The sequence below is a fragment of the Ammospiza nelsoni genome, chromosome 3 (genome assembly GCF_027579445.1).
Source record: "Ammospiza nelsoni isolate bAmmNel1 chromosome 3, bAmmNel1.pri, whole genome shotgun sequence".
Lineage (NCBI taxonomy): Eukaryota > Metazoa > Chordata > Aves > Passeriformes > Passerellidae > Ammospiza > Ammospiza nelsoni.
In genome coordinates, this window is record NC_080635.1 from 18,215,523 (window position 1) to 18,240,585 (window position 25,063).

Consider the following 25,063-nt stretch of genomic DNA (forward strand, 5'->3'; position numbering starts at 1 on the left):
ATATCCATTCCTCAGTACCCCTATCTTTGTATCATATTTTCCCTGAAGATCTCTAAGTATTTACAGAGGCTGGAAGTCTCACCACTACAAGTAATTGATTATTACTTTTTAATCTTTTTTTTTTTAACTTCAATTAAATGAAAAAAGTCTACCTAAAGGATTAAATTAGTACTCAGTCTTCACTTACCATCATCCATAATTCCTATGGTTACTCCCTTCCCTGTGTATCCCAGCTCCCATGCTTCAGCTACATTAAGGTCAAGTCCAGGAGTCCCATCTGCTTGACCAGTGTTAATCTAATATATCAGTGAAAAAAAAAAAAGCTTTTTTTACTTGACTGACATATTTCCACAGTCACTGGTTCTTCCTTTATGCCTTTGCATGCATCTTTGGTACAGAAAACATATTCCATATGTTTTTGGAGTATGCATCTGTCCATAATGATATCTACTGCAATAATGCAGCTGTAAAAAAAAACAACCAAGCAAACAAAAAAAACAACAACAAAACAAAACAAAACAAAAAAAACCCAAACCAAACAAAAAAACAAACAAAAAACCCCCCAACAACAAGAATTACCTGACAAAATCCAACACTGGCAAAATTCAATTTTTTGTGGTTTATAAGATTTGGTTAAACACAGAATCTTTTGGACCCCAAAAACGAGTTTTCCATTTAACATGTCAGTAAGTGGATCAATCTAAGAAAAAAGTTAGAACAACTGATTTTACAGAGGACTTTTTTATGAGCAGGACATACTTTTTCTTGAAAGCAGGGATCTACTGTATAGCTTCCTAAATTTTTGTTATTTTTATCACTGCAACATTTTGATTAACTACCAGAAGATAAGTGATTTAATCCTCACTTCAGTTTATCGACTCATCAAGGATAAAATCCCATCCATGCTAATGTGCCTCCAATTCATTTGAAAATTTTGCCTCAGGAAGAAAAAAAAACCTGCAGCCATATTGGGTGGATTAATGAAACATAAGAAATGGATTAAGAGGAAGAAACATTACTCTTAAGCAAAAATACACTTCTTAAGTTAACAAGGCAGTACTGTATTTACTGAGTATTTAATCATAAATATGTTGCAACAATAAAACTGACCAGAATTACTTTGTCAACTTTTTAAATTAAAAAATCATTTCAATTCCAAGTAAAAATAGAACTTTTCTTTCATGACTAAAGACTTCTCACTCTAAAAAAACTGACACAAAATAACCTGAAACAATTAAGCAAAATACAAATTTCCTTTGATATTAGCTTAAGCCAAAATTCACCCATTTTCAGCTCTTCTTTTTTTGCCAAATTATATTCAAATTTACATAAGAAAATAAAAGCTTTAACTTTTGCTAGCAAATACATTTTAATTTTTTGTTATAATTCCATAACAATATTTTACCTAGCAACAACTCAAAGACATGATTCATATGCAGTTCTAGGGGTCACATCAGCACACCAGCAATGCCCACAGGACATCAATACAGTTCTCTTTCAAGCCTTCTAAGGATCTTTCCACTGACTGAAAAGAAGTTTATCTCTTGAAATGTGCTGGATCTTCCCAATATAAAAGGAGTACAATTAAAACCAACACAGCAGAGCCTTGGATCCATTCCCAAGTCCTGCATTTGGAAAGAACTGTTGGAAAACAATGCAACTGCATAGAACGACTTGAATGATTTAGTTATGATTACTGTGATTATTTTGTTATGATTACTGTGATTTTCTCTCAGAACTTACCAGGTACCACTGCTTTGTAAATAAAGGATCATTCATGTTGATGTCAATGTCATTGATGTCTCTATATCCTCGCTTCCTTCGGATGAATCCCTCCTGTTGCACAGCTTTCCTCACCTGGAAGGGTTAATTTTTACATCTTTACCCCAGCATTCTTGACACATGTAAAAAGCTTATTTCTGACTTGTTTTCATGAGTGATAAGGGTTATGAAAACACACTATTTGTGTCATTCATTTGCAACTTCTAAACCAGGGACTGATTCCAGTCAGAATTTACAAAGAGGTAGAATGCTCCAGGACTACTGCAACAGCTGTGAGGGGAAGAGACTCCCACAGAGTGACCTATCTGGAGAAAAACTCAGCTTGAACATGTTTTAGACACCAACCAATCAGCATAAGAGTGAGCCCCTCTCCAGGCATCATTATTATCATGAGTCCTCTTGTCACAGTTGTATTTTCCATTGCCACCAAAATAGAAGCTAAAATTATTTAACAAATTCCAAATATGTCACAGCTCCAAGCTGTAGACATTTGTCAGAGTGAGGAAGCAGGTCTCAACCACACTTCTACTTTTCCAGATTTTTCTCCAGGGCATTTTAAGATCATTAGATAACCTTTCCTGGTTGATAGGGAGGAACAATCTGATTATTTATGCCACAACATTATACAGGAGGTGAAGGACTCCTATAGAGGCTGTACATGTGCTGGCAGCCTCGTCATTTTATTTTCATCCAATAAATCTATCAAAAAGAAACCCCCGGCTTGCCTTTTTATAGCAGGACTGGACACTGCCAAAGAAATTTTCTGGGAGAAAAAAATCTGGTCTTGTGAGCTTTCATCATACTTCTGAGGCTCTCAAAAATGTCTTGTAAAATGATCTACTTTCAAGGATTATCCTTGCACTAAACAAGTGACAAATAAATATGCTGGTAAGGAAAACTATATGGCAAAAAAGCCACTAAACTGACCACAGTGGCTGAAGTATAGGATATGAAAACACAGGTTATAAAACACAAGTCATCACAGATTTTCAGAAGTCCTTTTCTTTATGCACCACAAATCCACAAGACATTTAAGGAAGCACTGTTGAAAATAAGAAAAGTTAAACATGCAAATATCTTTGGAGGCAGGAACTTCAAATGTCAGACCATAACCATCTTATTTGTACCCAAGTAAAAGAGCCTTCCTAAAGGAAACCACTCAGTGGCTGTAACTGGAGTTGTAATATTAGTAACATATTCACAGACCTTGCAAAAGGTGCTGTCAACTTTGGCATACTTATTTTGCACTCTTTAGCTTAACACCTGACAACAAGACAGCATGAAGAGTACTAACATTTAATCGGAAAAAAAAAGAAAAAAAAAAGAAAAAAGAGAGAGAGAGAAAAAAAAAATCTGATCTAAGAGGAATTAAAATGAAAAATTATTAAAACCATTAAAATCATTAAATACAAGAAGTCAGTAAGACCCCCTAGCAAATCTAATAACTCAGAGAACAACTTTTACATGTGTGACTTTGGGCATTTCAGATTAAAAATACATACATATGAGTTACACTACTGTGTCATAGCAACCTTATATATATAGTGTCAGTCAAAATCAACACAGGAGAAATTCATCCAAAGGTTCAATCAGATCTTAGGACAGTTGAATCATTCTTGGAGGCATCTTTCTGTCTCAGTCAATTAAAGCATGAGCATAAGAGACAGTGCTCAGTGAGGTGTCTGTGACAGAGGTGAAACTGGAATCTAACTGATGGGGGCTAAAAGCTATTTTCCTCACATCTCAATTGTTTCACTATAACCCCGGAAACCTAATACTAATTCACAGAGAGTAGGATAGGGCACAGCATGGCCCTAGTGAAAAGGCAGTGTCAAAGGTTTCTACCAACATACTTGTATGAATTTTACCTCCTTAACTAAAGGCATTGTTATGTTTGCCCAATTATCCCATCATAAAAAAAACCCAAACAATAATAACAGTAGTAGCAATTTTAATTTAATAGTTAAAATAAAAAATATAAAATTGGATACAATACAATTTGATTAAAATAAGGGATAATTTGGTTCCAATAATAGTGCATAAGCAAAAGATAACCGCGGGGTACGGAGGGCAGGGTTCTGGGACCCTTGCCACATCACGTACAAGCTTGCCAAGTAAAGATTCCCCCTTTTATGCCATGTGTAAATACCATCTCCTCCCATTTTCGGTTCGTCATATCTCTATCTCCACCCTCATTACCACCTTTACCGCGCATATGCCACCACTCAGTTTGGTGGTCGCACCAGTCTTTGGGGGTCACCTGATCTTCATTTCGCAGTCTTCATCTGTGTCCTTTAATTCACCTTTGGATTACACATGCGCACCAAGCCAGTACAATGTAAGCCAAGACTAACGTATCACTACATCTACAGATCAAGGCAATAAATCCCTTATAATTAGCATTTTCTGGGACCCAACCCTGTTTTTGCTCATTTTTAGCAACTGCACCTTCGGCTTCATTCCTGTGGTCCTCGAGAACATCTGCTGGGAAGGTGGGAGATGGAGCCCCTCCTCTCCCTCTCTTCTTTGGCATTACAACTTTTAACTATTTTATTATTCCCAAATATTAATTACTGTATCAATATTGATTACTGTTTCAATTTTTATCACCATGAATCATCCCTATTTATCACAGCATCAAGTGGTAATATACTGAATCAGTTCTTTCACTTATATGTGTGCTCCCAATACTTGTGCAGGTTCATTAAAAGTGGAATGGATTGAAAGTAAAGAAAAAATCTAATATGAAATAACCTGGTAAGAGGACAGTGACTAAGCAGGACCCATACAAGGTGTACTTCATGGCACCAGGTCACTGTACACAGTAAAGAAAGCTATAAGCACAGTGTTTGACAGCTCTAAGACAAAGCTCAGTGATGCTATGGAGACAGAGCAACACGTGTCGCTCTGCCTCCCCGCTCCCAGCCTCTCCCCTGCCTCTCTGCTTGCCACTGCAAACCCCAAGCTGTCACCAGAGAACATAATTAGGAACAGAAGACAAGCCTCATGCAGAGGGATGCCAGAGAAAAAGATTTCAGTCGTTTGTGCTCCCATGTAAGCTTGCTGGCTCTGCAGGACCTGCCTGCATTAAGGCACTGAATTAGGATTAAGTACAAAAGGATTCCTACCAATTAAAAAGCAATGCTGGGGAGCCCTGGCTTGTCTTTTAAGACAATGGAGAGGAAGAGAGAGAGCAATTTGCAGAAATGGCACAGGCTGTTTTCCCTCTTCAGTATCATCTTTTTTGTCTGATTTGTTCCATCTTCTCAATACAACATGGTGTATTTTTTGTATAACATTATAATTTTCTGAGACAAGGGAAATACACCCCTCAAAGAGGCATAATTTTCACTGAACTGAAACCACTCTGCAGGCTGTTTTCTAAATGTTTCACTTGGAGAAGGGGCAACAGGATGCCACCATCCACAGACAGAACACTCTCAGAAATTCTGGAACCTCCTTTTCACCACAAAAACAAAGGGGGTTTCCTCATATTTGCAAATAACAGTAAGTAATACAATTAAAACTGGAAAAGATGAGGCATTTTTGTGGAACAAAAAAAAAAAAAAGAGTTGAAATTTTTGGAAAAGGTCTTGGTAGCTTTTTCCATGAGCTACAAATTGCCTTAATCAGCTGCCTCGCAGCATGTTCTTAACCACCACAAGGTAAGAATTAGCCTTTTTCCTTACAAAGATATGTTTAGAAAGCAATGAGCCCAAGAACAGGTAACATCCATATATTACAGAAAAAAAGATCCCTAAAAAACAGATTTGGAAAATGATCATGCAAATCCAGTGATCTGTGTTGAAAACTGCCCATTTAGGGCTGCACACAGCTGACTCAGTAAAATCTTTGTCTTCTTGCTAACTGGGCACCTGTGTTATAAAAATGCACTTTTTTTTTCCAAGAAGGAAATTTCTGCTTTCATATGTAGTTTAGATCAGGAGAGGGACTGCATCTGATTCTACTTCTGAAAGAAGAGTAGGCGTCCCCAGTAATACAAAGGCATTAAGTACCATACCAAGGTTTCATAAACACATGCACGAAAGAACACGTCTACATGTGTAACAGTAGAAAAGTACTGGAAAACATTCTCATCTTGTAACATGCACAATCCCATTGGCTTGTGTGACATTCAGACTTGGAACCCAGCCCTCATTCCCACGCACAATGCAACCTCAAACCAGCTTTTAAATCCTTATTTCTCTAACTGAAGCAGATAAAGCAGCATTTATAGGACTCAGGCTTTTGATAACAGTCACTAAATGATTCAAGCCTGTGAAGTATGATATTTATTAGAACCTAGTGAAACAAAAAGATTTTCTTACAAATATAGCATAAATTTTACCATCTCAAAATTAGGTTTATTTATCCACAATAACAGCCTTTTGTTTATTTCATTCCTAAGTAATTTCTTCCTTTTTCATTACGATACAAGTTTAAGTACAGATCAGAACTTGAGCATCTACTTTATTAGCATAAAATTAAATTATGAAAAATTTATTAGCTGTGTTGTAACCAGAATGAAGTTCATGTATCAAAGGTAGCCCATGGATGGCTTTATTTACAAGGGAAAAAAGGTTTCTAGTATTGATTTTCATTATACTTCTGCATGGTGCATACAGTCACTTGGATGATGATAAACCAGCAGGATACTGCATGCAAAACCAATTCACAAAATAATCAATTGACTGCAGTACTGCTCTGGAAGGGCAAGGAACTGCACCACTGTACTATGCTCTCCGCTCCCATGAATGCCAAGACAATCAGCTCCCATTTTAAAGGAACAGGGTTAATTGCACCAATGAGATCCTGCAGTTAAATGACTCTGTTATATTGAGCATAAATGACAGATTTGCTAAATCATTCATACCAGTGGGTGTACAAAAGTGGAACAGTACCTACAGCTTGAACCTCTAACACCAAGAACTTCAAAACAGGAGAATTTGAATCAAATTCCAGAGGAAGAAGGTGGTCCCAACTGATGACATCAAATAGGCATGTTGAGGGATTTAAAAACCAACAAGCACATACCAGTGAGTTGATGAATCAAAGGAAGTAATGGTTCCTTTTTCTCTAAAGCCTCAGGGTTAATACAGGTCTGTTCCTGAAGGTGAAGTAGAGAAACCAATAGCCTGTATTTTTTCAAGAAGTCAGGCTGGTGGCTGGAGTCAGGCCCTATAAACTGTACTAGAGATCAACATCCCTTGAAGGTGGTTTGGGACAGTGTGTCCAGATGCACAAAGGCATCACCAAACAAACCACCTTCAGATAGTGGAACGCTGTACTGACTGTTGGCAGCATTAATTTCTCATATCCAAAGAAACATGGAGGCAACAAAAGAGAGAAGCAGAAAAGTTCCATTGAGACAGTGATCAGCACATCCAACCTGTTGGAAAATATACCAGTTTAAAAATTTTTGTATAACTTTAGTCAAGGGATTTTGTTTGCCTTTCCCTGGGGAAAAATAATTTTAAGTTTCTTTCCAAGGCATTGTGACTCTAGATAAGGTCTGATAAATTTAACATCTCAACAGACTGGGAATAGCCCAAAAGAGAAAGAGCCACCAGTGGCCATATATGAACATCTACCCCAGACTCTACCTCTGCCAGAGTTGGAGACATCTCCAGAAAAGACTGGTATGAAAATCAAATAATGAAGATGTACTTAACATCAGAAGCAAAGAAACATAGAAACAATAGGACACCAAGTACTAAAAACTACACAACTTTAGACCAATGAACACTGACCCAATTTGTTTCTATGAGTTTTGACTGTATAAAAAAATCTGAAAAATCTAGTATTTGTCATGTGTCATGGAATGATTCTCTCTGCAGAATCAGGCTATACATGGATGATTTCTGTGATATATCTTGGCCAAATAATAAAGTAACACCTTGACTCTCTAACATTTAAAATGTTGTTAGACGGTTTTTGTTTTTCCCGCAATTTCAGTGACAAACCCTTTAGCAAGCTATGAGAATGGGACAGCATGTCCCATTCAGCATTTCACAAGCTCTTAGGGGTGTTATTCATAAATGACATCCCTTTGCGGCTAAAGCCAATACTAAGTTACTGAGTGCATATTTTCACCTCTGATTTCTAAATTCTTAGACAAATATGTTTAATTTTACTATCCATTCCATCTGTATCATGAGAGGTGTATATATTAGAGAAATACAATGTCAGAGAGGATCACCCATCTCGCATTCTACATTTCTGTTAAAGCTGCTAAGTAATCCATTTTTGTGTGACTCTCCACTACAAAGTAAAAGTAGTAACACTGAAGCTCCTCACTAGCGAAAAGAAAAGATCTACTTGAACTGCAGCAAGTCAGATGAACAAAGCAAAACTGAATTACTTTCAAATGGCGATGGGGACAGCTCATTTCTATAAATGAAATGATAACCAGGGAGGAAGAGGCTGCTAAACACTATTCAGACAGTGTACTGGGTTTGAAGGGCCAGGTTTTAGCAGCAGTGCGGCTGCAGGGCTGGCTTCTGTGAGAAGCTGCTAGAAGCTTCCACCATGTCTGGCAGAGACAAGCCCTGGCAGCTCCAAAGACAGACTTGCCACTGGCAAGCCTAGGACAATCAGAAACTGTAGTAATGCCTCTGTGATAACACAATTAAGAAGAAAGAAAAAAAAGTTACTGTGCAGTTGCAATTGCCAGAGAAGAGTGGGGTGAGAATATATGGGAAGAAAAACTCTGCAAACACCAAGGTCAGTGGAGAAGGCAGGGCAGGAGGTACCCCAGGCACCAGAGCTGGGGGGATTCCTCTGCAGCCTGTGGTTCAGACCATGGTGAGGCAGCTACGCCCTGCAGCCCATGGAGATCCATGGGGATGCAGAGATCCACCTGCAGCCTGTGGAGGAGCTGGGAGTGCCTGAGAAGAGGCTGTGACCCAGTGAGAGGCCCATGGAGAGAGGAGACCACGCTAGAGCAGCCTGTCCTTGAGGGACTGCACACCATGCAAGAGTGACCCCACTCTGCAGTGATTTGGGAGGACTGCTGCCCATGGGATGGACTCACACTGCAGCAGTTTTCAGCAGCTGCTTATGAGATGGACTCAGGCTGGAAGTTTGTGGAGAACTGTCTCCTGTGGGAAGGCCCCTAAAGTGGCATGGAGAAACAATTCCCCCCTGAGCAACCAAAGAAACCACAGGTGATTCACAGGAATGGGGTTATGGTCAGTGAAACTGACCAGTGACCGTCTTCCTGCACTGCTGGAGTAGGAGGTAGAGCTGGGAAGGAGGGAGGGGTGAGAGGAAGGTGTTCTTAAGGGTTCATAATCCTGCTCTGATTTGGTTAGTGTAATAAATTCAATTCATATCTCTACCTACAGCCTGTATTGCCCATGATGTTTGACGAATGATCTCTCCCAATCCATATCTCAATACATGAACCTTCCTATGTTATATTTTCTCTCTCCTTTCCAGCTCTGGAGAGGAGTGAGAGGCTTTGGCACACACCTGGCATGTGACCAGGGTCAACCCATCATACACAGCAATGCAGAAAATTCATGCCATTTGTTGTGACAGAGTTAGATCCATCTGCTCAGTTTCAAAGTTTTTGAGCCTGTTTCGTGGCCCAGAAAGCACAAGCAGGGATATTAGAGGGCTTGTGAGTGTCACTGACCATCCAATCCTTACTAATAAAATGAGAACTGCTCCTCTCAAGCAAACTAATGACTTCAAAGGCTCACATAAATCTCTCCATACCTAGCAACAAGACACTGTTGCTAAACGTAGATGTTTCTGGAGGATTATTCATAACAATTTCTCCAAGTTTCTCCCCAGCTGCATCCTGGCAAGTGTTTTGTACAGGGACTTACCCTATAGCAAAGATGTAGCAGCTACTACAGCATAAATCCTGTGTTAGAGAAAAATCCTTAGAAATTTGGAAGTTTATCAACAGAAATTTCCCTACCACATCTAAGCAAAGGACACGTGTCACAGACATCTTTTATGAAAAATCCTTTCATTAGGAATTTTTCTCCTGAGAAGCTGAGAGGCCTCAGGAACAAAATGTAAACAATGATTATATGCTGCTGTGGAATGCAACAAGTGCATCTTTGATTGGTCTCATGTGGTTGTTTTTAATTAATGGCCAATCACAGTCCAGCTGTATCAGACTCTCTGAGAGTCACGAGCTTTTATTATCATTCTTTTCCTTTTCTTTTCTTCTGATGAAATCCTTTCTTCTAGTCTTTTAGTATAGTTTTAATATAATATATATCATAAAATAATAATTCAGCTTTCTGAAACATGGAGTCAGATTCTCATCTCTTCCCTCATCCTGGGACCCCTGTGAACACCACCACACACAAGAACCTTTTTTTTTTCTTCATTTCAAATATTTCATTAAAGGAAAAGTGCATCTCCTTCCAAAAAATACTTGTATCACTCTTTATTTTTAAATGGTTATTTTCACAATGATGAGCACAGACAACATGAGAATTGCTTTGATTTACAGAAGTAACACTCCCTGTAAAATAGCTCTTTTTCATTATTTTTAGGCATCCTTCTACGTTGCTTTTACTTTTTTGTTACTAGTTGAAACAATGTCACTAGATATCAAGGACCTCCTGGGTATTTTTATCATCACACTTTGATGTTCTGGACTAGTTCTAGCTTTACCCTTTCCGTAACCAGCCCCATTTGCCATCCCAAACATGTTTTAAGCTTACACAGATCATCAGCAGATATGTAAATGTGTGGACACTAATGCTGTCCCTCCAGTGATCCCTCTCGGCATGTCTCCTAATTTTTATTTGACTCCAGCTTATGTTCCCTGAATTTTTCCTCTGTCCCTCTAAACTTGGTATTACAATGTGTCACATTTGTGGGAGAACAAAATAGGAACAAAACACTGTACAAAAAACTCTAACAAAAGACTTACTGATTCATTCTGCATTAAAACCTGGCATAGCTGGGACTGCTTATTAACTTCTCTGCAAAAATCATGGATAATCCTAATATTAGAGGTACAGCCATTCAGGAAACCACCCCAAAAGTTAATTATCGATCAGACAATAGTAAAATATGAAGCTGAACAGCCTGAGTTCAAAGGTTTCATACAGGCAAATAACTTTTCTTGATGAAAACACAACTTACAGGACTCCAGTTTCAACCAAGTTCATATGTTTTTTAAAAAATACACAAAAACTTCCATCCTTCTGCCTTTTTTAATCTTTTGTTTTCCTGATATTAGTTCTGCTCTTGGTAAATAAGGAGCTTTTGAAAATAAAAGAAGAGGAAAGGAAATCAATATTTTTGTCCATTTAGCAGCCCTCTCACAGTTCAGAGACATTCAGGATACGGAGAGTAAAGAGACAAGGAATCAATGCATAAAAGGAGACTGCAGATCATAGTCAACCTGTTCAGCTAAGCAATCAATAGCTCCTCCAGCTTCTACTTTGAAATGCAAGTGAGCTGGTCAAGCTGCAATGTAAAATCAATGCTGAGTATGGATGGTCTACAATAGAAAATGCCAATTTGGTAAAACAAATTTTCATAGCATCATGCCCTCTTTGCTGGTTTTTTTTTTTTTTTTTTTGTCCGGGGTACAATTTATTAAGTGGAAACACTGAGACAGTGGAAAAAGCCCTGCATATCTTGATATTCTGTGCACTGCCTCAAGAACAAGCAAACTGGTTCATACCTCTACTTTCTCTTCAATTGGACAGGAGAAACATATCAGGATCTACACTATCACAGGTGCTGGCTATTCTCAGCAATCTGTTTCAAATTTTTTTCCCACTTCTTAGACAAGCCAGCATGAGAGCATTTCTGAAATCTTAAGAAGTTTCCAGAGGAATGTAAAACTTCTTCTTATTCTACATAATACAAAAAAATACAAAGTAAATTATATTTTCTTCCACATCTTCTTGCAAGATAGCCATGATAGTCACTTCAGTTACAAAATCAAAGATCTCTGTAACAAAGAAATTCCCTGGAGTTGGGCTATAACTATACATTAGTCTTTCCAGTAGATATGCAGAGACTGCAAACCACAAGGACACTTCATCGGCAGCTTATGGGTAAATTCTGCACTTTGCTGTCCCACCAGTTATATGGGTCAAAGAAATGATCAGCCTTTCCAAATCAATCAGAGTAATCACCCCTTATGTGGGTATAAACAGCATGCCCAGTTGCAGAAAATAAAATTGGGCCTTTTGTATTTAGGTCATTATCAACTGCAGATCCTACCTAGCTGCAAAATTAGGAGAACTGCAACTTGCAGAAACTTTATCTTATATTCCTTTGCCAAGTACTGCAGATATGACTTTCCTAAAACATTATGATTGGAAAAAAACCAAACTTGCCTTCTTCTTCTTCCTCAACAGCAAAAGTCTTTTTTAGAGTGATTTTTACTTATTACAAAGAGGACCACCAATCTTTGAGGTGATAACCAGAGTAGGTCTAAGTTATATTTGCACCCTCTCTGCAGTATAAGAAGGGTTTTAGTTTAAATGGAAATCAGGCCCAGATCACATCTGAGATTGCAAACCTTTTGGCTGTGTCTGTGCAAAGAAGAGAGATGCTCATATGATGCTGAATCTTCTAATTTAATTATTCACTCTGTCATCACTTGTAACTTTGGACCATTTCTTATACCCCAGGGTAGTCATCTAGCAATGGACTTCCCTCCTACTCCACAACTCACTGGTCCTATAAGGAGATATATACTACACAATCCACCTTTATATAACCACCTTTTTAGTGGTTCCCTTAGTACAGTAGCTACTTCCACACAAGCAATGAATATCTGATACATCTCAAGAAAACAGGAGTGCTCATAGGCTAAAGATTACTCTAACTGCTGATTTTAAGTCAATTTATTTCACAAAGTAAGTCTTCAGATATATAGGACTGTGAGAAAATACCACTTGGAGAAAAATCAGCTGAATTTTGTTTTTATGGGAAAACTCAACTAAAAGGTGAAGCTATTCTTTTTGTAGAAATGTCCCCTTGACTCACCCTAACATAGAAGAGACTTCTTGTAAATGTGTGAATATTTGTTCTAATGCCCAGACACATTTGGAGTCATAAAGCACGACTTGAAGCAGCTTCACCTCTAACTTCATGTATTTCCTTTGTAAAGATGCAAATTTGCTTTATAGACTTTGTTTCAATATATTCCATATGGACGGATTAGAAAGGCTTTGCAATACACCTGTGGAGGTAGTTTAGGGAAACTACCACTGCCCCTTCCTTTAGCAAATCTCAACCTAGGCTTACTCTTTAGCAAATCTCAACCTAGGCTTACTCTTCCTATTAGCTATGTCAAGCCTAGCAGTATACTTAGCAGGATGAAGTCTTAAAACTAAGTCTGCAGCATATGCTGAAAAAACACCCCTTGGTCACCAAAGTGATTCTCCAATTAAAAGTCAGCATCTGACCTTACCTATAACTCATCATACTTTCACTTCATTCTCCAAGTGGGAGCTTCCTTCCCACTCAAATTTAATCTAAATAGCTCATCACTCACCTTGGACCATCGGCTTGGAAAATTGTAATATGCATTTTCTCTCACACAACTACTGGCACACATTACCCTTGCTTCTATGTTACAGCAAATCCTCCCTAATGTCTCATTGAAGAGCTGCCTGTTGCCCTCTCCTTTATTTTATTTGTTTTGCTCTTCATCTGTACTCCATTTCTAAACCACTTCTGAGTCAAAAACCCAGACACTTTTAAATAGCTGACCCCTAAATCAAATGACAGCATTCAGTCATGGTTACCATAGCAGGACCTGTATGGGACTTCCCTTGTGCCTGGAGCTTAGAATAAAGGTTTAGTTCAGCTTCATCTGCTCCTTCTGAGCAGCTTGTCCCCACTGGATCCAGAGGCAGGAAAATTGTTACCAGGACCTCAGCTGAAGAGCAGCTTCCAGACTTAAAATGGGATCACAGCCCTGGGAGAGAAGGCAGGCAGACTAGCGTCAGCGATGCTGTCCTACATGCAGTGCATGAACTCAGCTGAAAATCAATCTGATCTAAATTAAGAAAGTCTGAATTAAAATAATTATTTAAAACTAGCTGTCAGTCCTCAAACCTGGAGACAGGAGGTGTCAGTGAAGTAAAAGTTGGCTCCACCATGCAGAATCCAGGCTTTCTCAAAACTGGTTTCAAAAAGCACACGAAGAGCCTTCTGATTGTGTTTTCCTGACTACAACACTCAGAGTGCCCTGCAGAATGTAATTATTCTCTTTCGTAACCTCTTCTGCACTGTCACTGCTCAATCCAATTTTTCTTTTCCCTGCTTTTCCTGCTCTGCAATCAAATGATGCAGCTTAAAGATGAGAAGAGCTGTTTTGGCTACCATGAAAGGGAGCACCTCTGCACAGACAGGACACCACACACCCCTCCTCCAGCAGCTCCTGGGGTCCCTGCCCTGATTTGGGTCCTCACTGTACCATGCTGACAGGTTGCTAGGAGGGATTACAGCCCACTGCTGTCAACACTTTCCAACCAGGTGGTAATGACAACTGCAGAAGATCCATTTAGCTTTAATAAAGAACAAAGGCTATTTTTTTACAAAGCTGCCTGCCTGGAGTGATACATCAACAACTGCCAAAGAAGTCTCAGCTTATTCTAGTATTTAAAACCTGTAACACTTAAACTTCAATGTTCACATGAGTGGCAGTGATATATTAGTGAGCCTTTCTTGACCATCCGTAACATCTTCAGAGGTCTGCTGCTATTGCAGCGGAAACAAGATAAAAAACTGCAAACCACTGATTTTCCTAAAGAGCTGTCTAGTGGATAGTACATGGGCTGCACAATGTCTTCTCTGAGGAAATTTCATAACTAGAAGCCAGATACAAAACAGAAGCCAGTCAGTCTTTTGACAGAGGGAAAATGGCAATTATGCTGCTGCTGACATTCACACATCTGCTCATGCAACCAAAAGCAGAGCAGTTGCTCACAGCTATTTAATTACCATAATACACATGACAGAAAAGACATGGGAACTTGCTCCCATCCCTGCCTTTCCCAGCCAAGTAGGAAGTTACTGATGATTGAGCTGTGCAGGTTGCAATTGCACTATTTCAGTGCCTAGATTCAGAGGTTTATCAGATGGATCCCCATCACCAACCACATTAATAAAATCAGCAGAGGTTTATGTATCACTGCTGTACAGCACTGGGTTAGTAGAGTATACCTGCCAGGGACAGGCCATCTGCCACACATCAAATCAGAATCATTTCTAGAGAACACTTTCTGTAATAAGAGGAAAGGTGGGGGGAAATGACAAGTAAGGGATTGGCTTACAAAAAGGAAAGAAACAGCCACAGTCCTACTGTTCTGGCCTTTATCCAAACTAGTTTTTGTTTTGATACTTTCAGAGGATTGTACTTGATCCTTGTCAAGACATGTACATCAGAATCCTATCTTTTAACTATCAAATGTTCTTTTTCAGTTCCAGCTGATGCCTCAGATTAAGCTTTTATATTGTTCAGACTCTGTACTGCTTTAGTGTGTGGGTCTGGGCTTCGTATTAGGGGATGTTAAGCTCTCTTCACAGAGTAGGTAGATAAAACAATTCCTTCTCTAACTGGGAACCAAGGACAACTGATCTGGATTTCAGGTCCAAGAGCATAAAGAACACGGACTTAAGAGAGAAAAACAAGGATGGGACTTCATGGACTAAAGCTGCAAATAGAAAATTAGTTCCAATATGCTAATGGACCAAAACTCATAAAAGTGTGAGACCTCGTGACCAGTCATCCATTTTGTGACCATTTTTAGGTTCATCTTGGGTGTAGCCCTGGTCAGGCTCTTGTGCTGCCCAAAATGTATCCACTGAGGCCTTTAATAAATACCTACTTTATTCTTTAGCTCCATCTAGTCTGTGTTCTAGGTCGGCCTTCATAAGGCATCACAGCCTTGGAGCCTGCAAAGTGCAGTTGCAGGACTTGCTGGTGCCCAGGGATATCCACATCAGTGCCCTTTCCCCACCTCATCCCAGAATCTGGGATGAGGATTGGCATCAATTGGCACAACAGTACCATTCTGCACCTGAACTCCTGAGCTGTCCAGTGCTCAGCCTGAGCAGCATATTGAACCCATATGCCCCCAGCAAAAGCCTACAGTTCTTTTCTTGACAAGAGAGACACCAGATGATGAATGACTTGGCAAAGGGATCCCATCCCATATGAAACTGTAGGCTGGAGAGCCAACACAGTGAAGTGGTGAGGACACATGCAGCTGGCCCAAGCATAACAGTGCCCACAGGGAAAGAAAAAACCTGTGAAACTGAGACAAGCATTAATATGCTGAGTTCATCACAGAGGAAATTCTCCTCAGTGACAACACAGAGACAGGCAGCACAAGGCATCTCCATCCCTGGAAGTGTTCAAGGCCAGGCTGGATGGGGTTTTGAGCAACCTAGTCTTCTGGAAGGTGTTACTGCCCAGCAGGGGGTTGGAACTAGATAGTCTTTAAGGTCCCTTCCAACCCAAACCACTCTTTGATACTAAGACACAGAAATGTGGTCTGAATATTCTTAATGGGTTTTCTCAAAACCCACTTCAGCAGAGAGGCTTTTTACATCCTTGCCCATGTTTTCCAGCAGCCTGTCCCACAGACTGCTGGCCAAGCCTCTCTCTAAAGCACATCTGCAGAATTAAATTTTTTTTCAAAAATCTTAGAGAGAAAGGGGTTTCTTACTTGATTTCAAGGGATCAGGTCATCCAAGTGGTCTGAAGTTGTCACAAGCCTCTCTATTTATTCACTGCCTAGAGCAATGAAAAATGGTTCCTGAAGAACACAAAACTCATTATTAATTGCAGTTGCATGTGCAACAGCAGGGATTTTGGTACCAGAATTTTTCCTAGTTCCCACTGGGTCAGAGCAGAGGCTGGTTTAAATGAAGTGATAAAATTTTCATCCTGCTGAAAATTCTATGAATGATTGTTGCTTTTTTTTTGCCAGGAATGAGGAAGTATCTTTTCAGTTCAATTACTAACATAAAATAATTAGACTTTAGGGTATATTTTGCTCCCAGTACACATACATAACTTGCATTAATATTAATGGGGACTCCTCTATTCACGCTCATTGAAAGCAGCCCATACCTCAAAGGACTGAGAATAGCAAAAACATATTTAGGATTTAGTCTATCACCAAAGATTTCCACAGACTCCCATAAACTGCTGTCTTCATTGTATACTTCTTTCTCTTCCTAGTTTATTTCCAATGAGACAAATGTTTAGCAGATCATAGAAGAAAATAATTTGCTCAGGATTCTCACTGCAGGCAATCAAAAATGGGCATGCAAATTCTATGGAAATTACTCAGTTCAGACTTTGAGACCAAATTCATGTTATGGTTTCCACAGAATAAAAATTTAACAGAAAAGCTTCCCTCATGAAATTGTACTTCTTTCATATGAGAAGTGATGAATCTCTGATTAATACTAACAGTGCCTGCTGCACACGCATTTAGGGACTCTTCATATTTCCAGAAAGCCAGAATTAATTTGTGTTATGGCAAGCACTCAAGATGTATCTTCCCAAAGCAACAAAAAGGAGATTTAGGAAAATAACCTACTACAGCAGACGGATTCACTTCATGGCAACTTTAAGAGATGCCCAGACTGGCACCAGGATAGAAAGTCCTACGTGTCTTGGGCCTGAAGAAGTGTAAAACATCCAGTGCTAAATGGCAGAATCATAGACGTGGCAAGTTGTCACCAATGCAATGACATCAGAGATGATGTCTTTTCTTCTCGGCCTTTTCTTTCAGGGCAAGGTGAGCTGTACCTATAAATGACCATCACCAAAGAAAAATTAGAAACAACAAAGTGATGCCAACAATACAGCAGAATTATATAAGGGATGAAACTGCTGAAGTCTTGGTTCAAAATATCATTTTATGAGATTGAGGGTAATAGGAGTGTCTAAGGTAGCAAAAAGACACAGAGTTCCCTGCAAAACAGGGAAACCTGAACAAAAGACCAGAAAAAACCTCTGGGGTTCATGAAAAGGTCTGAAAATTTCATTTCTCTTTTCTGGGTATGGCTCCTCATCATCCTCACTTTTGTTTCAGGGAAGGTCAATCCAGTTATTATTGTTAGTCTCTCCTGTTTCATCTCACTCCATTTCACCATGGACCAAATTGCAAATGAGATCTGGATAATGTCCTAGCTTAGAAAGAACTTGTTAAAATGCAATCATATTCCCTATCCCAACACCAGCTGCCCCTGCAACAACAACAACAACAACCAAACAGTCATGATTGAAGAGGCATGAATACTTAAACTCTTAATCTCAGGAACACCACAGCAAAAAATAATCAGGTGAACCTCTACAGTGGAACAACAGTGTACATTTGGTATTAGCTTCCTGGAAAAGATTCAGTTCTCCAGAAGTGCAAAGACCCAGGTTCCATCTTCTCTTGTTCATGGGTCCACTCTATTCATTTCTGTGAGATTACTTCAGATATTTTCACTGCTGCAAACTGGAGAAACGTCTGTCTCTTGTTTTTAACACCATCCCTCTAGGGAAAAACTGTTCAAAGCCTCCATCCAGTTGAACTCAAACTTCAAAGGTCCCAACAGGTGATGAAAACTGTCTAGGGCAATTTTTTTTCCCTTTATATTAATTCCCGCAGCAGGCAACATTTAGAGAGGCTGAGAGCGCAAGCTCATACCTTACATGAATGTGTAACTGAGGTCATGGCTTGGCCAAGAATGAAGGAAGAATACGGTTATTATGTTTGTTTTTTTCATTGAGATCTCATGAAAACACAGTCCTTGAAAACTACTTTATTGCTCAGAAATCTTATCTGAGCTCTTTATATAAAATAGGGCTGAAAAGGAAAAAGACACCTTATCTGTTGTCAACCTTCACAAGAAAAAAAATAAAGGCAGAACTGAAAAAAGTTCTCTCCTATTCTCCCCTCATATGTTTCCTCTCAGTTTAACTCAGGAGTTGGCAAAAAAACCCCATACAAATCTCAAGCAAATTATTCATCATGTCTTTCATCAAAATCATTAGCTCCCCTAGTCAGTGTGGGCAGGCAGCTGCTGTTTTAATCAAGAAAAATATATTAAAAGAGGTTTCAAATAACTTCACAAAGGGGACAAAAACTATTTATCATTTCATTTCCATCTCCATCAGAGTATAATGCACTCACAAACGACAGAACCTGAGCCTGGAGGCAGTGCTGCAGTGTGGGATCAGACTTAAGAAGACTCCCAGTCCTGATGATGCTCCTCTGGCAGCTCAGGCAGGAAGATGGCAGGAAGCTAAATAACAGATTCCTTGCTGAGATCCAGGAGACCTCCAACTTCCATAAGCAAATATTATAAAAACCTCTAACACCTACATAACTCTAATTGCTGAGAAATCACTGATACATCTATCTAACAAACCATCTCCTCCCCAGCCAAGCATTACAAGTCTGGGGTCAGTAGTAGAGTCTAATGCAGGTCTAAAGTAGCAAAAAGACACACAATTCCCCAAATTTCTGCTGCTTTTCATCGGAAAATACAAAGGCAAGGTGCTGCTGGATTTTACCTTCTGGGAAACATTGCACGTGTGTATTTCAGATATATGAAGTAAAACACATTCAGTCAATTTGTGCATATTTTATGCAAAAAGCAAGTTGTTCACTGGACAGCAAAGAATGAAAATAGTAAATGAAAAAGTGTCATTTAGGTTAAAGTCTCCTGAGCATGAAGTTGGCTCTAATCTCTATTAACGCTGGAGAAGTTTTCTCCATCTGCTGCTGCTTTTACCCAGGATAAAGAAATACCTGGGAAAAGCTGGAATGAGCCATGCGGAAGCAAGAACAGGAACAGAGGCAGGATCACTAATACTGGAATATACCTAGGGACAAATGACTCCATAAAACTGTGTTGTTTTTTTATGCTTACATAGCCTCTAGCACAGTATTTTCTCCTGCACCTCCAGATCATGCATGTAGAAGCACTAGTCAACGAATTACAGTTTAAGGTTACTGTCCTTTGCGTAAGTCTTTTGGGCTTCAGAGGATCTGCTCTAATCTCGGGTTTCATTTTGCTCCCACGGTTCTCATCTCAGTTTTCTTAGTGCCCAGGTGTTGTAAACACTACAAATGGCTGTAATCCAACTTCTACTTTGTTGTTGTTGTCGTTGGGGTTTTTTTCTTCCAGACAGCAGATTGGGCATCTCAGATCTACTCCTACTTACCTCTGCTTTGCTATATGACCTTTTGGAAAACTTAAGGTCCTCTTCTTCCCGCATTTATTTCCAGCATTTGTGAAATACATATAATCCATATTTGTAATGTGCTTTGAAACCTGTACTTAAATATTGTTTCATTAAATACTATAAAAAACTACAAATTTTTTCAGATGGATAGATCATTTCAGCAGCAAGTGTTAAATCACTGAAGCAGTCCTTTTCTCACTTTTGTCTACTCTGTAGGAAGACAGAAAGTATTTGGAAAGATTCATTTGACTTTCTGGCTCCCACTGAATTATTCATTGTTCACAAGTCAAGTAGGCAATTCACCTTGCACACACTTCTCAAGTGCAGTGCTAATAAAAAAACCACACTGAGTTGATTTTTCTGACAAACAACATTTCACGTAACCAGCTGTCCTTAAAGAAATACATCCTCTCTCTATGTAAAAGTGTTCAACATTCTACAGTGAATAGCAGGACACCAATAAATGTTAGATTGATTCAGACTCCTAAAAGCAATGTTCTTTTTTTATACCTTTCCATTTCAATCTGAAACTTGCATTTCTTTTATACATTTAAACTTTCTTCCAAACCTTGCTGGCACATGAAAGCAAAAACACTTTATCATTAAAATCCAAATTCACTGAGACAGCATATGGCAACTCTGACATGAAACAAAAGAAAATTGTCCTATGGGAAGTTGCTCGCTCCATACAAAGTCTTCACCCTTAGGGATAACAATCCAAACCCAATCATTTATATCCCCTTTTCCAGGTTTTTCATCATCTTCTCAAGTCAAATGGTGGGCTTTTTAGTTTGCAGTAAATTATAGACTATGAGTAAAACTCATTCTCCTTTGAGGGACGGCACCACTCAGCTTGCATCATCTCCTCAGAACAGGAAAGTCTACTCTGACTGAATGAAATCTCAGCCTCCTTAGGTGTTTTCAGAAAAGGCAGAGTGAGCTGAGTGCCCCTGGATTTGTTTGTGAGAAGCTCTAGTCCCTCACAGTGGCACTGCTGCCTCCAAGTTTGTTCTTAGCCATCCAGAACCAATTAAGAAGACAAGTGAAGTAAGCAGCAAGCTACCCAGGAGAAGGCTGGCTGGAGAAATCCTGGCTGATCATCAGATGCTTCTTTTGGAGGTTGTCTTCCACTAGCTATTCTTCCTTGAAACATGCATGAAACATACTTTTCACAGTCTAGAAACTGGACTCAGACCAACAGAAGTCTGGGATTAGGATGTTCATTTGGAAAAAATAATGAAAATTAAGAAAACAGCCAAAAATTACCATGAAAAAAATCTGGAAGGTTCCAACCAGAAACTCTGAAACAAAATGAAACTATTTTTTTTTTTTTTTGCTAAATAAAATAATTTGGTGTTACATTTTTTTCTCCTGATAAAGTATTTCAAACATGAAAATGTAGATTCTACTTCCTTGTGACTCACTATCAACAATATGAGTTGAAGTCTTAAAGATATTTTTTTCCTTGGGAAAACAGTAATTATAGTTAGCTGACTGTCCAATGGAAAAAATTTCATAAGTTTTTCTTATAACATGCCCTGCACAACTTGGGGAAAGGCCCTTTAAAATTATAAGATATGTACATGGTTAGAGCTGGAAACAGGGAAATAAGTTTAACATGGATATTTCCCTTCCTGTTTTCAGAAAATAAACAGACCAATAGCAATGAAGGGAATCATTCCAAGAAAAGCTCAAGTTCCAAAAGAAGCAAAACATATTCCTGCAGTGTTACAGACTCCCCAGGGATCCCCAAACAAACTGCAACATATTCCAACGAATATTTTTCCAGGAGAGCATTCCAGTTGAGAAATGAAAATAGAGAAAGCACTGCATAATTACATTAGTATATCCTGGCCTAAGATATCCAGCATTTTTGTCCAAATTCTGCCAGTGATACTTGCTGGTCCAAGGGAGCAGGGCCAGGAGATAACTGAAGTTTTGAACACAAGTTCAGCTTGTTTTGAGTTGGAAAAAAGAACAGCTAAAATGGTGCTTATAAGGTTTATAGAAGGTATCTCATTTTTTTAAGTCACAGTGCAGTCACTGACTACATTTGGTTTTTCCAAAGCATGAAGTAGCTACAGCCAATAGCTCCTCAAACTCCTTGTTTTGCTGGGAGAAAATGCCTCCAGACATAATAGCTCTGACTTTGATGGAACCGCAGGGAGGATGAAAGCAATCCAAAAGCTCTGCAGGGCAAGGCTGGGTGAGCACCAGAGAAAGCAACAGATTATGGGCTCTGCACTGAGTTTATCACATTTCCTGGATGACAAAGTCAAGTTAGATAGGAACAAATGTAATCAATCCCTCAGACTCCATGACAAAACAGAGGGCACCTCCTCATCCCAGTGGCTTATTTTATTTTTCAGGTTCTTGATGCAGACACATTTAATGTATCTGTGCCTCCTCCAAAGAAAAGGAATAGGGGTATGAAGAGCTGGCAAGGAAGAAGAGAACCAGATATTAAGGCTAACTGTAGCACTGCAGTGTTACATAACCTAAAGCTTGACAGTAATCAGCTCAGTGACATTGCTGTGAGACCAGGAACATAATAATAATTAGATCTGACAATTCTGGTTCTTCTGTGAAGACTTCATGTCTACAAAGCTCATGGATCCCTTACCATATATTCCTCTGTATGGAAGTATAATGCTCAGAATCAAGTAAGATAAAGACTATGAAGACAGACAATTTACACTGATGACATATTAAATCTGTACCTACAATAAGGGTGTACTTCTTTTTAGCACTCAGAGAGTAGGAAGCTTGCAACGTAAAACACAAAGCTGTATTTTCACAGAAATGTGGTCATTCAGGTATCATTCCTTATAAGCAAAATTGCAATATTTAACAGAGTCCATTTATAATAGTATGGAATTGATACTTTACAAATAATTAGAGAAAATATGTACCATAGAGATGTTTAATATTTCTTAGTCTTTCCATGGTGTTTTGTTCTACCTAGGCCTGTTCTCTCCCTCAGTATGGAAGTTCCCAAGGCCAAGAAGCATTTATTCAACTTCACTAACCCATGACATACATATTAGCATTTTAATTATTATTGGTTATTTTGAGCTTTTAGAGGCTGAAAAAGCAGAAGTCCAATGCAGCATCAAATAACTACTGCAGCAAACTACTACTAAAATAATTTAGAACTAAACCTTTCATTTATTTCCATTGTATCTCCAAATCCTGCAATCAACTTTCAGTGACCTCAGTAAAACCCCTTTTTGTATTCATGGAGCACATCGTGCATACAAACAGTAAAGTAGGTTAAATGGCATGAGTGGATGAATTACATAATACATTTATTGTCTGATACAGTAGCATATGCCATTAAAGAGATTCTTTTAACTTAAGTCTCTTAGGAGAAAGAGGGTGGGATTTTCAAAGCCACAGCCCTGTGACACAAGCCCTGGCGCACCATGCTTAGATACCCCAAAACACAACACCAAAAAGTATTCCAGTCTTACATTGTTATTGATTTAACTGCACACCCTCAGTCGCACCACCTTTTATTTACTGCCAATGTCAGATACATTAAATGGTTCTGGTCATATAAGCGTACACACAAGAAACTCCATCAACTGTTTTAACATTTGATTTTAACACTGATTTTCTGACATCAATAAAGAATGGAAATAAACTTGTAGTTTTGCTCCATTCTAGACCTATCATCTCACAGTCTGGGTACCATATATAACAGATACAATATTTTACTAATTTTATAATCTTCTCAAGTTGTATGTTAAACAGTATATTTAAAATCTTTTGAAAGGTAGTTTTCCAGCCTCTGTATTTTCTATTAGGCTTAGAGATTTGCCCAAAAGAAAACAGAGCCCAAAATGTTCAGTTGCATTGTTCCTGAGAAAGATTTCTTAGCGTACTATTTACTTGTACAGGAGAAAAGTATAGCGGAGTAAGACATACTTCCTAAACTGGAAGAGAAGCCAACCTTGAAGACAGAGTTGCACATGGCAGTCTGAATTCTATCACAACTCTAATGTTGGTAACTTGGTCATTTTTGAACCCTCACTTATTTTGCACCCATCAAGCACCAGCAGTATGCCTATGGATTCCTGGATCCAGTGAATGCTGAGATATTCACAACCTTCAGTGACTAACAGCCATAACATAACATACAAACATTAAACTAATTAAAGTAATTAAATGAGTCATAACAGCTCAGCATACCAATGCACTGGATTCCTTTTTCAAAACCAAACTAAACTTGTCCTAAACCAAAGCAAAATTCTGCATCACAGTAGGTTCCATGTTAATGCAAAGCCACTGGCTCACTCTGTCCCTTCTTCTCTACATTGTACTAAAAAGACCCTAAATCATACAGCCTCACCACTGCCACTGCATGTATTGTAATATTTAATGGACTCCTCTGAAAATCCTAGGCTGGAAATTGCACAGACAAATGACAAAAGCAAGGCCTGCACTATGAAACAGAGATTCTGCATCAGGCAGGAAACAAGAGGAAAACAGGAAAAGGCAGAGGGAGACAGGGGAGTGACACTGCAGTCAGGAGAAAAGACATCAACAATAAAGCAGAAACTTAACTAATGCAAATTCAGCAAATTACAGGCAGCAGAACAGAGGCCGAATGTGTCCAGCTTGTAAAAGTACTGAACTTCCTCATGGTTACAAGCCGTTCTGAGAAATAAAGCTCATTCTATTGCCTCACCCCAAGTATCCTGTTCAGCAACACGAAAATGATGCAATACGTGACACGAAGCAGCTTCAAGGGGTCACCTAAACCGTCCCAGAGCCACAGAGAGAAATTAGCCACATCCAGCTCAGCCATGGTCACTGTCTAATCTTGTCTTAAAACCATCAACCATGCAGACTCCCCAGATCCTGGTGGCACCAAGACTACAGTACATCACTGCTTTTATTTTTCTTTTATTTTTGGAAAATTCTACAATAATCTCCACAGTGATGCCTTTGCCCAGCAGTCTATCACACTACAGTACAATCACTTGTATTACTTCTAGCTTACCCTGTAATCTCACTTATACAGTATTTTCATAAAAGACATTCCATGTTTGAGTTTGATGTCATTTTGAT

General features: G+C 39.0%; 1 protein-coding gene across 2 annotated transcripts in view; it reads right to left on the minus strand.

The window, feature by feature from the left end:
* PCSK2 (proprotein convertase subtilisin/kexin type 2) overlaps nt 1-25,063 on the minus strand; it is a 111,306-nt gene that overhangs the window by 55,647 nt on the left and 30,596 nt on the right. For both annotated transcript variants that reach the window (XM_059467937.1, XM_059467938.1), the window contains 2 exons: nt 1,744-1,857; nt 188-296 (listed from right to left, as the gene is read on the minus strand). In XM_059467937.1, coding sequence (XP_059323920.1) covers nt 188-296; nt 1,744-1,857 — 223 coding nt within the window. The remainder of the gene's footprint in view (nt 1-187; nt 297-1,743; nt 1,858-25,063) is intronic.